The 14164-nt window shown below is 41.9% G+C and overlaps 1 protein-coding gene across 1 annotated transcript in view; it reads right to left on the bottom strand.

The window, feature by feature from the left end:
* The window catches only part of sema3h (sema domain, immunoglobulin domain (Ig), short basic domain, secreted, (semaphorin) 3H), a 128132-nt gene that overhangs the window by 17030 nt on the left and 96938 nt on the right, over positions 1-14164 (bottom strand). Inside the window, exons 6-12 of the mRNA XM_055647751.1 lie at positions 12954-13073; positions 12126-12271; positions 10436-10550; positions 8046-8115; positions 2235-2379; positions 1434-1653; positions 744-832 (exon numbers count right to left, since the gene is read on the bottom strand). Of these exons, the coding sequence (XP_055503726.1) occupies positions 744-832; positions 1434-1653; positions 2235-2379; positions 8046-8115; positions 10436-10550; positions 12126-12271; positions 12954-13073 (905 nt within the window). The remainder of the gene's footprint in view (positions 1-743; positions 833-1433; positions 1654-2234; positions 2380-8045; positions 8116-10435; positions 10551-12125; positions 12272-12953; positions 13074-14164) is intronic.

Consider the following 14164-nt stretch of genomic DNA (forward strand, 5'->3'; position numbering starts at 1 on the left):
ATTGGTCAGGAAGTCATGCAGCTTTGAAAAACTTTGGTTAGGCTGCACTTGAAGAACTGTGAGATTTCTGGTTGCCCTATTGCAGAAAGCATATGGAGGCATTGGGAAGGGTAGAGATGAAGTTTGCAAAGATGCTGTCTGGATTATAGCTACAAGGAAAGGATGAGCAAATTTAAATTGTTTGCTCAGGAGCACCTGAGGCTGAGGGGAGACCTGAGAGAAGTTTATAAAATGATGAGAAGCAAAGATAGGATCGACAATCAGAACCTTATCCTGGGGTGCAAACGTTAATTACTAAAAGGGCAGAGGTGCAAAGTGAAAGGGGAAAACTCTGAAGGAGATGCACAGGGCAAGTGTTTCATGTAGAGTCTGGCAGTATCTGGAACGTGCAGCCAGAGTTGATGGTGGAAGATGATAAATTAGTGGGGTTTAAGTGCCTCTTAGATAGGCACACAGAGAGTGGAGGGATAAAAAATGGATTAGAAGTGATTAGTTTAATTTGGCATTATGTTTGGTATAGACATTGTGCGTCAAAGAGCCTGGTCTTATCTTGTACTGCCTTGTGGTCTATTACCGGGGCCGTTATCTGTCTGCTGTCTCCTTTCAAACCCATTCGTCCTCTCAGAATATTGTAAGTGGATCATTGTTCTGCAAAGGTGAACATGATACGGTTTGGTCTAAATATGATGCAAATCCGCATGAAATTTTTTCCATAAGTTCATCACTACTATTTTCCAACTTACCTGGAAAACCTCCAACTCTTCTAGAATAATCTCTTCCACCTCTTGGTTTGATTTAGGGGTGTAGATAGATTTCAGGACCACCCCAGTATCTGTAACAAAATAATAGGAAGGCTATTGGTGCTAGTTTTACTAATACAGCTTCCAACTACCAGTATTCAATGTAGAAACAAAGAACTGCAGATGCTGGTTTGTACTAAAGATAGACACAAAATGCTGGACTAACTCAGTGGGTCAGACAGCAACTCTGGAGAGATAGGATAGGTGATGTTTCGGGTTGGGACCATTCTTCAGACTCAGTCCCAATGTCACCCATCCTTTTTCTCTAGAGATGTTGCCTGACCTACTGAGTTACTCCAGCACTTTGTGTCTTTCACCAGGATAGAATATATGCTTTGTGAAGGAGGAACAGACTTTGCAGCTGTTAACATATACCAGGTCCCTCAGCTTAGCTGAGTTTAGTTTAGTTTAGTGTAATTCAGAGATACAGCACGGAAGCAAGCCCTTCGGCCCACCGAGTCCACGCTGACCAGTGATCCCAGCACATTAACACTATCTTACACACAATAGGGTGAAATCTGGGGGGAGTTAAAGGAAATGTTGGGAAAATAAAATGGGATCAATGTGAATGGGTGTTGATGGTCAGTGCGCTGATCTGTTCTACAACAGGTTACTGAGGTTAAATCTACCCACCAGTTCCAATGAACAGGACGTCGTATTGTCCATCCACCGCCTCAACATGGTCCACTGCTATCTGAGTAAACTTGTAGTCCACACCAACGCGTACCAGCACTGGCCGATGATTCACAGGATAGACCACGTCATGCATGAGCGGGTGGGTCCGGATGAAGAAGATTGCCTCGTCTGGATATTCACGGGTTGACCTGTAGCTCCCGTAGGTGCTGCTGGGGCACTGCACATAAACAACACGTGTCAATATAACACGATGATAGAGAATTGTTTGAAGGTTTACTGAAAATCTCACAAAGGATTCACTGTTCCTCAATATTGGCATACGGTGGAACAAATTACTAAGCTCTCAGGGTTTCTTGTTCTGAAAATTTGACAGATATTTGACCATTTTCCTTAGCGTATTAGCTTAAATTAATCTTAACTGAAAGAAATTCATAACCTGCCTTAGTCCATATTTTACTTCCAGGACAAAGATTAATCTTAATTAATACACAAGTTTGTGAATGGATTCATGTATAAAATAGGAATTGTTTCCAGGTTGATTGATTGAAAGATACAGCATCGAAACAGGCCCTTCGGCCCACCGAGTGCATGCCAATCATCGATCACCCATTTACGTTATCCCTTGTCTTTTCTTAATCTCCCTCCTCTTATTTCAAATGCCTCACTTGCTTTATTGATGTGATTCACCAGCCTTTCCAAAAATTCAAGAGTTTCAAGAGTTTCAGTTTTAATAAAGAGCAGGTTGTCCATTGGCACAACTCTTGGTTAACTCATTGCTTGGAGATTAACGTCACTCACCGTCCCAGGGCGAGGATAGGGCATGCGTCCTGGATAGGTGACCCACTTGTAATCAGGACCCTCTTTGTGTGCAAATTCTCCTTTGAAAGCCATCACAATGTCGGCCATCTTGTAAACACAGACAGCTGACCCATTGAGAATGTTACTGCAAAAGAAAACATAAACGGGATTCAATTTCCTCTTGCAATGTTTCAAATAAATTTATATCAGCGGTGATTAAATGAACTGCAAATTGAATCATGAATCATGCCCCAAAATAATGCTGAGACACTCTCCCCAATTATCCTCCAGCCATGCCCCTCAGGTAGCTGAGGCAGTTATGCAAAACTAAAATGAACATTAAATGTTAATGTTACACAGTGTAGGAGTACATTTACTTTTCTCTCCAGTGTTATCACCAACTCAGCCAAAGTATTGCGCCTACTAGTGGAAGGATCCACCTTGATGGATGGACACAAGAATAAAATGCCAGTCTTTGACAATAGCAAAGGCCCAATGTCAGTTGGGTGTGTGCTGTGCAAATATGATTCAAAACATCCAGATATACATCATTAAATAATGGCTTCCTCACACTTACATGGAAAAGCCAACGCAAACAGCAAAAATGGATTTCAGGCCTACATCCACCAGTTATTCACAACTGTGTTGAAAGAATCGTTTCACAGACAAACTGTATCATTTTGTTATGTGAAGACCTGGTGGAAGCAGTTGATGAGGAACAAGCCTTATTTATCCCATAAAGAACAATGAATGCCTAGAATTTCCATGCAACTGCCCAGCATCATCACAGTAACAAGGTCAGATGTACGAGGGAAGTCACATTTCTGCAAACAAATGGGTTTTCCTTCAGACCTGTGTTAGGTTACACCAAAGGAGATTAAACAACAGTGACACAGCTATCAATGCAGCTGCCAAAATGTTCTAATGACAAGGGTTTAATCCTAACTTCTGATGCTGTCTATGTGGATTTTGCACATTCCCCCGAGTACTCAGGTTTCCTCACACATCCTAAATACACACTAGCAGGATAAATGGGCACTGCTAATTGCTCCTTACAGGTAGTAAGAGATAAGAGTATCAAAGTAGGAGATTACATGTGTTTGTGAACGAGAGCAAGTTGCAGGACTCGGGGGATTGCAATTGATCTTCGTACTGGGAACTAACGTGGGTAGGAATGGCAAAATGGCCTCTTTTTCTACTATACTAGGGATATGTAAATCCCGGGAAATTTATCTCCGAACTGGTTTTGTTCATCACAGGGTCCTGTCACCATTTGGAGGAGAGAAATCTACTAAAGCCGAACACAGATTTAGGTCAACTACCCATTGAACATAAAGACTGGCACTGTGAAGAGTTACACTTTTATTCACGGGTGTCGGTGCCACTTTAAACAGTTTTGCACTGTTTTTTTTTCCACTGTGTGTAGAAGTTATAATTTATGCATTTTTCTCGTGTTTATCTGAGTCTGTGTTTAGGTTTTACTTTATGATTGTCACGTGTAGCAAGATTTAGTAAATCGCTTTGTTTTACATGCTATCCAATCAAATCAGAGAATACAATACATAAATACAATCAATCCAAGTTCAAGTTCGAAAGATAAAGTGAAGGGAAAGATACTGTGTGCAGAATATAGTTTGCAGCATTATAGTTTTGAGTCATAGTCATAGTGCGTGGAAACAGGCTCTTCGGCCCAACTTGCCAATGTCAGCCAACATGCCCCATCTACACTAGAACCACGTGCTCACGTTTGGCCCATAACCCTCTAGAGACAAAGCCCAATGTGCTTGTGATGTCATTGCAAGCAAGATTTTCATTGTATCTATTCCTCGCTTCACATGCATATGATGTACATTTGACGGCTTGACTTGAATTATCAGTGGTGCCCTTATCCCAGAAGGGCTGGCGTTTGAATAAGTTTGCAGCACTGGAGTTGCAGGAAGCATCTGAGAATACCATGAGTAATATACTTGATGCCGACTCTGACTGGCCCACAAATGCCACACACCTTGTGGCAGCCTGATCATAACGCCCGGATTTCCTGCTTATACTGTCAGCAATGTGCCGTCCCTGGAATCATAATTGCGGTATGTTTAGAAACGTTATCTGCTCTATCAGATAGAGATGCTGATAGCTGAAGTCAAACCCTCCTGCCAAGCACTGCAATAACGTATCAAAAAAATCGGCAGACAAAATATCAGCAGATGTGCTGCTGGAAAGACAGCTGACTGACCCACATTGACAGCCAGTGGGTGACATCTTGCCTCACATGCAGCCAACAGTAAATTCCAGTGGTTGCACATCTTTGTTTTGTGCTCCACCTGGATCTCTTACAGATTAAAATCGGCACCAACGTGGGAGAAACCGCCTCAATTTCTGGCTCGCTGATCATCCTTGTACTCACTCACCCACTATGATCCTGTTTCCTCTGATATCTCCAACATAAAATTACTGTCCAAACATTCAAACAGCAGCCTTTTAAAGCCCCCACAACTTCCCGTTCACTTTTCCCCCTCTGTCACTGTACCATTGAAGGCAGCGTCTTCAGCCTTGTCGGCCTGAACTACTGAATGTCCACTTTACATCCATGGTCCACCTTAGAATCTACCCCAGGACCGAGATATTAGAAACTAAACCGCCGTTTCAGTTTAGTTAATTGTCGCGTGTATCGGGGTATAGTTAAAAAGCCTCTTTCTTTAGTTTAGTTCAGTAATTTGAGGTGATCCTGTGTTAAATGCTTTATGTAAGTGCAAGTTACTTATGTCTCTGGAGCCGCAAGAGACTGCAGATGCTGGAATCTGGAGCAAAAACCGAACTGCTCGAGGAATTCAGCAGGTCGGGCAGCATCTGTGGGGGAAAGGAATTTGGCTGTTTCAGATTGAGACCCAGCATTGACCCAAAACATCGCCACTCACACCTCCTCACCTTCCACCCACATAGGCTGATCAATGTTCTCAGTTTGTTTTTTGCTCATGTCTTCATGTGCTCATTACCACCAAGATTCGTAATATCCATTTAATAATAAGGGACAAATGACCACCATATATAATAGCACTATTGTGTCTGAATTTCAGTGAAAAACCTAAGCAGGAAACAACAGGCTCAGTAAGATGCGATCAAAGAAAGGAAAAGGTAATATCTCAAATCTGATTAAAAGCTGGAAGTCCATTCGGAATGGCTGGCTGCCTATTACCCATGTAACTGTGGGAAGGCTAGGGATCTTTGGGTTGAAGTAGAAGTCTTAAAGATCTCCACAGCCCCTCTTGGGACAACTGTGTTCCAATGTTGGATTCCTCATTGGTGTCCTGTGGGAGAGATGTGAAATGTCCACAGATTTTCCCAGCCACTTATATTGGTGAAATTTGGCCTTTTATTTATATTTCTTTATAACCGGAAAATGTTTTTTGTCTTAATTGGTTGAAAGACACAGCAAGGAAACAGGCCCTACAGCCCACCACGTCCACGCCTCCTATTGATCACCCATTCATACTAGTTCTATGTGATTCCACTATCTTATTATCTCCCTGTGCACTTGGGGCAATTTACGGAGGGGGGGGGGGGGGGGGGGGGGGGGGGGGATAAAGAAAAGATCAGGAGGAAAGTTAAGTGGTAGCTTTTGAGGATAAAAACATAAAAACTGAGGGAAGCATGGAGTCGGAGCCATTTGAGGACCTGGGAAAGAATGAGTTAAAAAGGAGATTGTACAGTGAGATGGTTTGAATAATTGGGTGAAAACATATGGAGCAACAGCCAGAATTGTGCAGCTTTAAAAAAAATTAGAAATTGCACTATACAAACATAAGTAAATAATAGTAGCATAGCAACAATACAATGCTTCGCTAATATTAGTGCATATTATATCAGAACAAAAAGATTAATTCCCCTACTGCAGACTGTGTTAAGTACCTGAGATTGATTTCATGTCAAAGATTGGCTGTAGCTATCGTTTTGTCTCTGCATTTTTGCTGACAGAGCACATTGATCTAAAGAACACCGAATTTTGTGATCTTTAATCTGTAGTTTGGCTAGACTCTGTAGTCTGCTTGCTGCTTATTGATGGTACATGGGTAGGATAGGTTTGGAGGGATATGGGCCAAACACAGACAGGTGGGACTAGTGTAGGTGGATCATGTTGATTGGTGTGGGTAAGTTGGACCAAAGGGCCTGTTTCTACGCTGTTTAAATAGACTTTGCCTGTTGCAAGATCGACCGCTTGCTGCAGGTTACTCCCCTCTTTGTAAACATTGGTCGGCACAGCAGTGGCAATACTGATTTCGCCGTTTCATATTCCCAGGCAATTCTCGGGTTTAAGGATAAGTTGCTTCCGCTCCAGTTTTGTTGGATTCTGAGATGGTTAATGAGGCAGTGAGGCTGTGCATTAAAGCACGCTCACGGCCACCCAACCCCCTTCATACCCAGGAAAAGTATAAACATGCAATTTATTTCCAGGTCCTAGCTGAGTTGACCGTGAGTTCACTCGCTGCTCACTCCCTTCCTATAATTTAGATGCCGTCCTGTCCATAACAGCCTGGAGATGTGTGGCACATCGTTGTGATTAGTCCAAAGGGGCTGTGTGCTAGCAATCTTGCCAGTGCTGTCCGGAGTTACTCATATGAGAGACAGCATCTCCTCAATAAAAACAACTTATCTGTGCATCCTGTTTTAGAAACAGCTGTCTTAGAAACAAATCTCTCTTAAAAAATAACAAAGGGCATCATTTTAAAAAGAAAACAACAATAAAGTGACACAAATAGCCTTATTTTAATGCGGTGCAACATTTAATTAAAATCAAGGTCTGATGGCAGATGCAAAAGACAGACGTGTGATTACAGATTATTTTAAAGCTCACTGAGTTGTCCAAGTAAAAGATGGGGACCACGGACTCTAAGTGCCTGTTATGTGGCTAGACAGTACAATACGAGGAGTGGATGTAACCACACCCACAAAATGAGCCAAAATCAAGGACTTTGCTCCCTCTCCCTTTACAGACTCATAGATAAATAGGCTGCTTATCACCAAATAATGACCTTCTGAAGAGATACTTTGTAGTTCTAACAGCCCGCTGCCTGTCCGGGGTCAGCTTTGAACTCTCTGATAAGAGATTGCAGGTTCTTTGTGCAGCTTGTTTACTTTAGCCAAAGTTAAATTGTGGATAGCGTTATTGGTCGCTTTGCTATCTGTAACCTTTGAGTTTCTAGTCTGAAGATGCCGCATCATGCTGTAAAATGATCATGGGTGCCAACGGTCCAATGGGTACGAGCTGGCATTTGGTCCTTATGGCAGACAAGCTCCATCTTACGCCTATCGGGGATCCTTCGAGAACAATTTCCTTCTATACTGTGACTTTAATCGAGCAAATGGTTGAAGATGCTTCACAAGAGTGTACGTGGACAAAAATAGATGCTAAGTCAAATGAAGACGTTAGAAAAAGCATTTGACAAAGGGTTGGGTTTTAAGAAATGTCATTAGGAGAAGAGACGGGTTGGGGGGATTTAGGGTGGGTATGCAGGCCATATTGACGTGGGCATAGGATAGCTGCAGTGAAAGAAATGGGCAGCCAGACCAAATGGACAAGGAACACAGCATTCTTGGGAGAAATGACTGATTTATAAGTACGTTGTATCATGGGCCGATTAGCCGGAGGGATTGTTCCAAGTAATATTTTAAAACACTTTGGGTAATATAAATTGATTACAACATATTAAGTTGAGCCTAGCTTTCACTGAATAATACTGACATGGTTTTGTTGCTTTTTCAACAGCTCTTTGGTGAAACCATTCACTGTCCAACATTCTCTTTGCAAAAGGCCCTCACCTGGATGTTGTGAAAACTCCATAGATCAGTGGGTTCTTTTTGTCTTTCCCGTTGAGAATGAAGACATCCTCTGCGGAGAAAACAGGGAAAGTTGGTACCAGTGGAAAATACTCAAATCTTGACTGTGAGGCTTGTAATTTAAAATACCAATCCAGTATCTTACTTAGGGTTATCCCAAGCATGCTGCAAGTAATAGATCACACTGTTAAAGTTAGCAATTTTGACAGTTATATTTTCCATCACAGGAACATGATCAGAGAGATGACTGGACTCTGTGTGTGTGTGTGTGTGTGTGTGTGTGTGTGTGTGTGTGTGTGTGTGTGTGTGTGTGTGTGTGTGTGTGTGTGTGTGTGTGTGTGTGTGTGTGTGTGTGTGTGTGTGTGTGTGTGTGTGTGTGCTTGCGTGTGTGTGCGCGTGCGTGTGTGTGGGTGCACGCACTTGGAGGCGGGGAGGGGCAGTGGTCTCACACACACACACACACACACATACGTGCGGAGGGGGAAGTAGTGAAAGTTCACTGAGAAACTCGAAGACATCGGCTTTTCGTAAAAACATTGCAATGGCTTCCTTGATGCATATTTACATTGAAAAGCCAAGGATGAGTTAACAGTCTCGGATAAGCGATGGCCACTTCTGAGAGTGTGTCATCCTTTACCCTGTATTAAACTGTCAACTATATTCATGTGGACTCGAAGCCACAGATCTCAATGATTCACTCAGAGACACGAGTTAAAATCCCATAATAGGATTTAAGGAATTTAAATTAAATAATTAATTGATTGTGTGATTTTTATTGCAAAAGTAATTCTGCCAAATGGTTCTAAAACCCCATTTGGTTAATTAATGTCTCTCAGATAATTAAATCTGCCATCATTACCAAGTCTGGTCCGTACATAACTCCAGACCTTCAGTGTGGTTTATTACTTGCTCTGTTACACAACCATGAGGGAATGGGCAATGAATGTTGGCATTGTCGGTGAGGAGAAGAAATAGGTTTTGAAAATTATATCTTAAATTCCCAAAGTGTTAACTCAGCGACGAGAGTCTATGCAAACGCTCCTCAGTAAGGTAAGTCCACACGGCATAGGAGTAGAATTAGGCCATATGGCTCATTTGGCCGTTCAATCATGGCTGATCATTTTTCCTTCTCAACCCCATTCTCCTGCCTTCTCCCCATATACTTTGATGCTCTTACTTATCAAGAGGCATTAATTCTACCCAGTCTCTCACCCTTCCTCCAGGGCTATGGTCCAGGTTGTGTAGTATTTTAATGGGCTAATGTAAATTGCTCCCTTTGAGTATTGGGGAGGTAGGAGAATCAAGGGGAGTTGATCGACTGGTGAGTGAGAATCGGTTGCAGGGAAATAAGTGGGCAAATGGGAGTGACGGGTATGTACGGGAGCAATTACACCAATGCCAGCAAGTCACTGCACTGAAAACCTTTGCCAGCACTGCTGGAGCTAAGAAGGAATGTGCCCCAACAAGAATGTAATTATTTAAAAACAAGAGGTGAAGTACAACGAGGTCCCAAGAGTTCTCTTTTCCTTTCACACATGCCCGCATGCTTCTATCAGAGTGGAGGTATCAGCTATTGGAAACAATCTTTTCATTTTGCATATTATCAGCCACAAACAGAAATCTCTGTGGATTTACACTAACAAAGACAATTAATTGTCAAACAGGGCAGCTTGGCTAAGGGCTTTAAGGAACAGAACTGACTAGTATTAAGAAAGGTGAAATAGCTCTCATTGTGTTAGAAACCAGTGGATAATAATGTTTACCAGAGACTGTGAAAAGGCAATGTTCACTACCAATATTACCTTTTATCTAAGATGCCACTACATATTTCTATAACTCCTTATTTCTGAAACCTCCACGAGTCTGTCATCTTTCAGGATTGTATTTCTGGAATTTTGGGCTGCAGTGTATCTGCAGATTAATTTCCCCTCCACTGAAAGCCATTTTGTCACGGATCTTAGTCATAATGTGTGGAAGTTGATCCCAAAACCCAGTCTCATCTTTAAGACATTCCTTACCGATCTTGTTGAATGTTCAAAGGTCTCAGTGGCTTACAACTACTGCTACTTTGCGCATGTTTAACATACATCACTTTGGAAAAAATTTTGGTAACATGTTCTGATGTTCAAATGAAGGCAAATTAAACTCTTTGCCTATAGACAATTTTATCAGGAGTCAATACACAGAAAAACAATGCCCCAATGCCTTAATTTGATGACAATCGCAGGATGGTTCTACCTTAGATAATGTGTGAGGTGTTAAAATGTGTACAAAATACAGCCAAGAATTACTCTTATATTATTGTACCCAATAATTTCCAAGCACATTGGCCATTTAGTTTATAATAAAATTATAATACGCGCAATACTCACGTAATACATCGAAATGTGTTTGAATTCCCTCCGAACTCGGAATGGAACATACAAGCCTTGCCTTGAGGAAGGTGCTCCATTTATTGACCAGACTCCGTTGACCACCAATATCATTCTGGGGAAAAGACAACATGTCCATCAGCTGGGCACCCATCTCCACGTTTTACATCCTGTCTATTTCACTTGACCTCAGTCTGATTGTCCATCATGAAAGCACATGCTCAAATCTGTTATTAGATGGGCATCTTAAAAATAGTTAAATGATCAGCATTGTCGCACATTTAAAAGGTGAAAATACTCAGTTTAAGGAAGTTAATTTTGCTAATTTTGATCAGCTAATTTTGGGATATTGTGCTGATTGTAATCCCAAGTCAAACCTAAACGGTAAAATAGGATTTAAGAGGAAAAGATTCAGTTATAAATTAGAATTATAAAGATTTTCATGAGAGAGGGGATCCAAATAAAGAGTGTCTTTAATTTCATGTTACAGATATTAGAAGCAAGGTTATCAGAATAAATTCAAAATACAAAGACAACTGAGTCAAATATAAAATATACAGAGAAAATATGCAAAGATACTAAAGAAGCCAATGACCTGAAATGAAAATAAATCAGTGGGTATCATAAAAGGAGAAGACACTGTAAAATGATATGGATGATTAAAAATTAAATGGGTAATTTTATTATAAAGGCACAAGGGGTCAAATGAGTACTATACTTTGCATTTGTTCAAGAGGCTGCTGTCCAGGTCACAAACAAGGCGGCAATGGTAATATTAGACAGGATTAAAATAAAGAGGAAGTACTTGAAAGATTGGTTGACCTCAAGTGGAAATGTTGCCCAGTCCAGGCGAGAGGTATCCTAGGATTCTGAGGAAAGGGTAGATGGACATCTCTGAAGAGTCTGGGTATCATCTGCCAATCATTCTCAAACAATGGGGTGTTTCAAGAGAGCTGGAGGCATGTAAATAATACATCCACGCTCGGAAAGGAGAAGATGAAAATCTAATAATTACTAATAACACTGACCTAACAGTCCGCTTAATAGACCAGGCAGACTAATGTCAGCTATTGGCAACTCGGCAGGGGGTGGCACAGTGGCGCAGCGGTAGTGTTGTGCTTCACAGCGCCAGAGACCGGTTTCGATCTTGACTACAGGTGCTGCTTGTACAGAGTTTGTACATTCTCCCCGTGACCTGCGTGGGTTTTCTCCGGGAGCTCCAGTTTCCTCCCACACTCCAAAGACGTACAGGTTTGAAGGTTAATTGGCTTGTTAAAATTGTAAATTGTCCCTAGTGTGTGGTATACAGTTAGTGTGTAGGGATTCCTTGTCGGCACAGACTCAGTGAGCCGAAGGGCCTGTATCCGTGATTTATCTCTAAACTAAACTAAACTCTGCATTTTCAATGATAATTTGAGACTTGTAAACATATGGGTTCTTATCTAAACTAGTTCCATTTGCTGCCATTTGTTCTGTAGCACTCAATGCTTTGGCAATTCACGTGCATGTCTAGATGCTTAAAGAATAGTTCAACATCCTGCCAAAACTGTTTAATTCGAATCTCAGAGACAGCAGAACGCATTGAAAAGTGTGGGGTGTCATTACAATGCCTGGAGCAGAAGTGTGAATCAATCCACGCTTCCCTGTGGAGGTACTCTGGTTTACGACCATTCCCAGTTATTCTCTGTACCTTGCAAACCCGAGCCACTCTCGAATAGACCACCTTCCCGTTGCCACTGTCCACCTCTTGAGCGCGCTCGGTGAAAAACAAATACACTTTGTCGTCCTCTTCATTGTTGCTCTCAGCGATGGCATGGACCCTTACAAACTTGGGGTCTGTGGAGAAACAATGCGGATTTAACCAAATCAGTTAGAGGGAGAGTGAGGGACCAAGCTGAGGTTTGGTCTGTATGTGAACACAACTACACAACTGATGCTAGTACCATTTTGTAAGTAGTAGCAGGACACTGGCTGAATCCACATCCACTCTATCAGCTGCAGAGTTCAGCATGACCATGAATTATGGATGTAAAAATTAAATTGAAGAACATTTCAGAAGCAGAGTAAAACAAATAATTGCTACTCAATAGCACTGCTAACCAAAAGCAAATTTCTAGACATACTTAATCTGAGATGATCAGGGCCAATTTATTAGAAAATTATCTCCAAAATGGTAATGTTTCCACATGTCACTCATATTAAAGCAGTCACAGAATGAAGAAACGGAGGAAGTTCTTCATCTTAAAGTGCAAGAGCCAGCAACAACGGCCCAATAACATGGTCTATTTTCAGAGTACATTTCATGTATATACCCATTCCCTTTGTTTCTATGTTCTCTACTCTATACATGAATAAAAGACCCTGACTTTTCCCCATTCCCGGTGTCCACAGTTCAAACTTCAGATTGATACTCATTTGTCTTGAGATCAGTGCGCACTGAATGAGATAAGTTGCTCATCGAATTCTTATAGTAGAAAGCTTTTACTGGCAAATGTAGGTTGCTCTAATGGTCCCTCACCTTGGAGCCATGTTGCATCGTACTGTTCAGTGCGGATCACACGCCGGCGTCCCAGGCTGCGGAAGAACGCCACATCCCGACTCATAAAATCAGAGGAAATCCCGGCATACAGCTCCCCCTCTGCAACACAACCAGGATGCAACAATTAGCTCACTAAAAAAAAATTCAGAAACACCCACCTGGAGCATTAAGTGTAGGAAGGAACTGCAGATGCTGGTTTAAACTGAAGATAGACACGAATTGCGAATTGCTGGAGTAATTCAGTCTGAAGAAGGGACTCGACCCTAAACATCATTCATTCCTTCTCTCCAGAGATGCAGCCTGGCCTGCTGAGTTACTCCAGCAATTTGTGTCTACCTGGACCATTAAGGTGGGACAGGGAGTTAGGAGCATTCACTTGCACCAACACGATAAATAGTCAAGTCGCATCCTGGACTTTTGACCTGAACAATTTATTGAATGCTTTCATGGAAACAATCTGAAAATGCAACAGAACAATATTGTGTAGGCAATAAAAAATGTCAATCAAAAACTTAAAATCTAAAATAGAAAATGCTGAAGACACTCAGAAAAGATGAAGAGTCTTCAATTTGAAAGGAGATCCAAGAAACTGCAGATGCTGGTTCACAAATAAAGACACAAAGTGCGGGAGTAATTTAGTGGGTCAGGCACCATCTCAGGAGAACATGGATAGGTGACGTTTCAGATCTGAACGAAGCTCCTGACCTGAAACATCACCTATCTATGTTCTCCAGCAACGCCACCTGTCTTGCTGAGATACTCCAGCACTTCTGTGTTTTTTCCTTTAATTTGAAATGCTGACTCCACTTTTGCAGAAGTTGCCTGACCTGCTGACCATTTCCAGCAGTTTCTGCATGTAATAAGTAGACCAGGGCACAGTTCATCAGAACAGCGGTCGGTGCACTGTGTGCTTCTTATCCTTGCTAGAGACATCTCTAACTCTAGTCAGGTTGCAGACGACTGTAGAGCTGTACATAGATACATAGAAAATAGGTGCAGGAGTAGGCCATTCGGCCCGTCGAGCCTGCACCGCAATTCAATATGATCATGGCTGATCATCCAACTCAGTATCCCGTACCTGCCTTCTCTCCATACCCCCTGATCCCTTTAGCCACAAGGGCCACATCTAACTCCCTCTTAAATATAGCCAATGAACTGGCCTCAACTACTTTCTGTGGCAGAGAGTTCCA

Source organism: Leucoraja erinacea, chromosome 16 (assembly GCF_028641065.1).
Source record: "Leucoraja erinacea ecotype New England chromosome 16, Leri_hhj_1, whole genome shotgun sequence".
NCBI lineage: Eukaryota > Metazoa > Chordata > Chondrichthyes > Rajiformes > Rajidae > Leucoraja > Leucoraja erinaceus.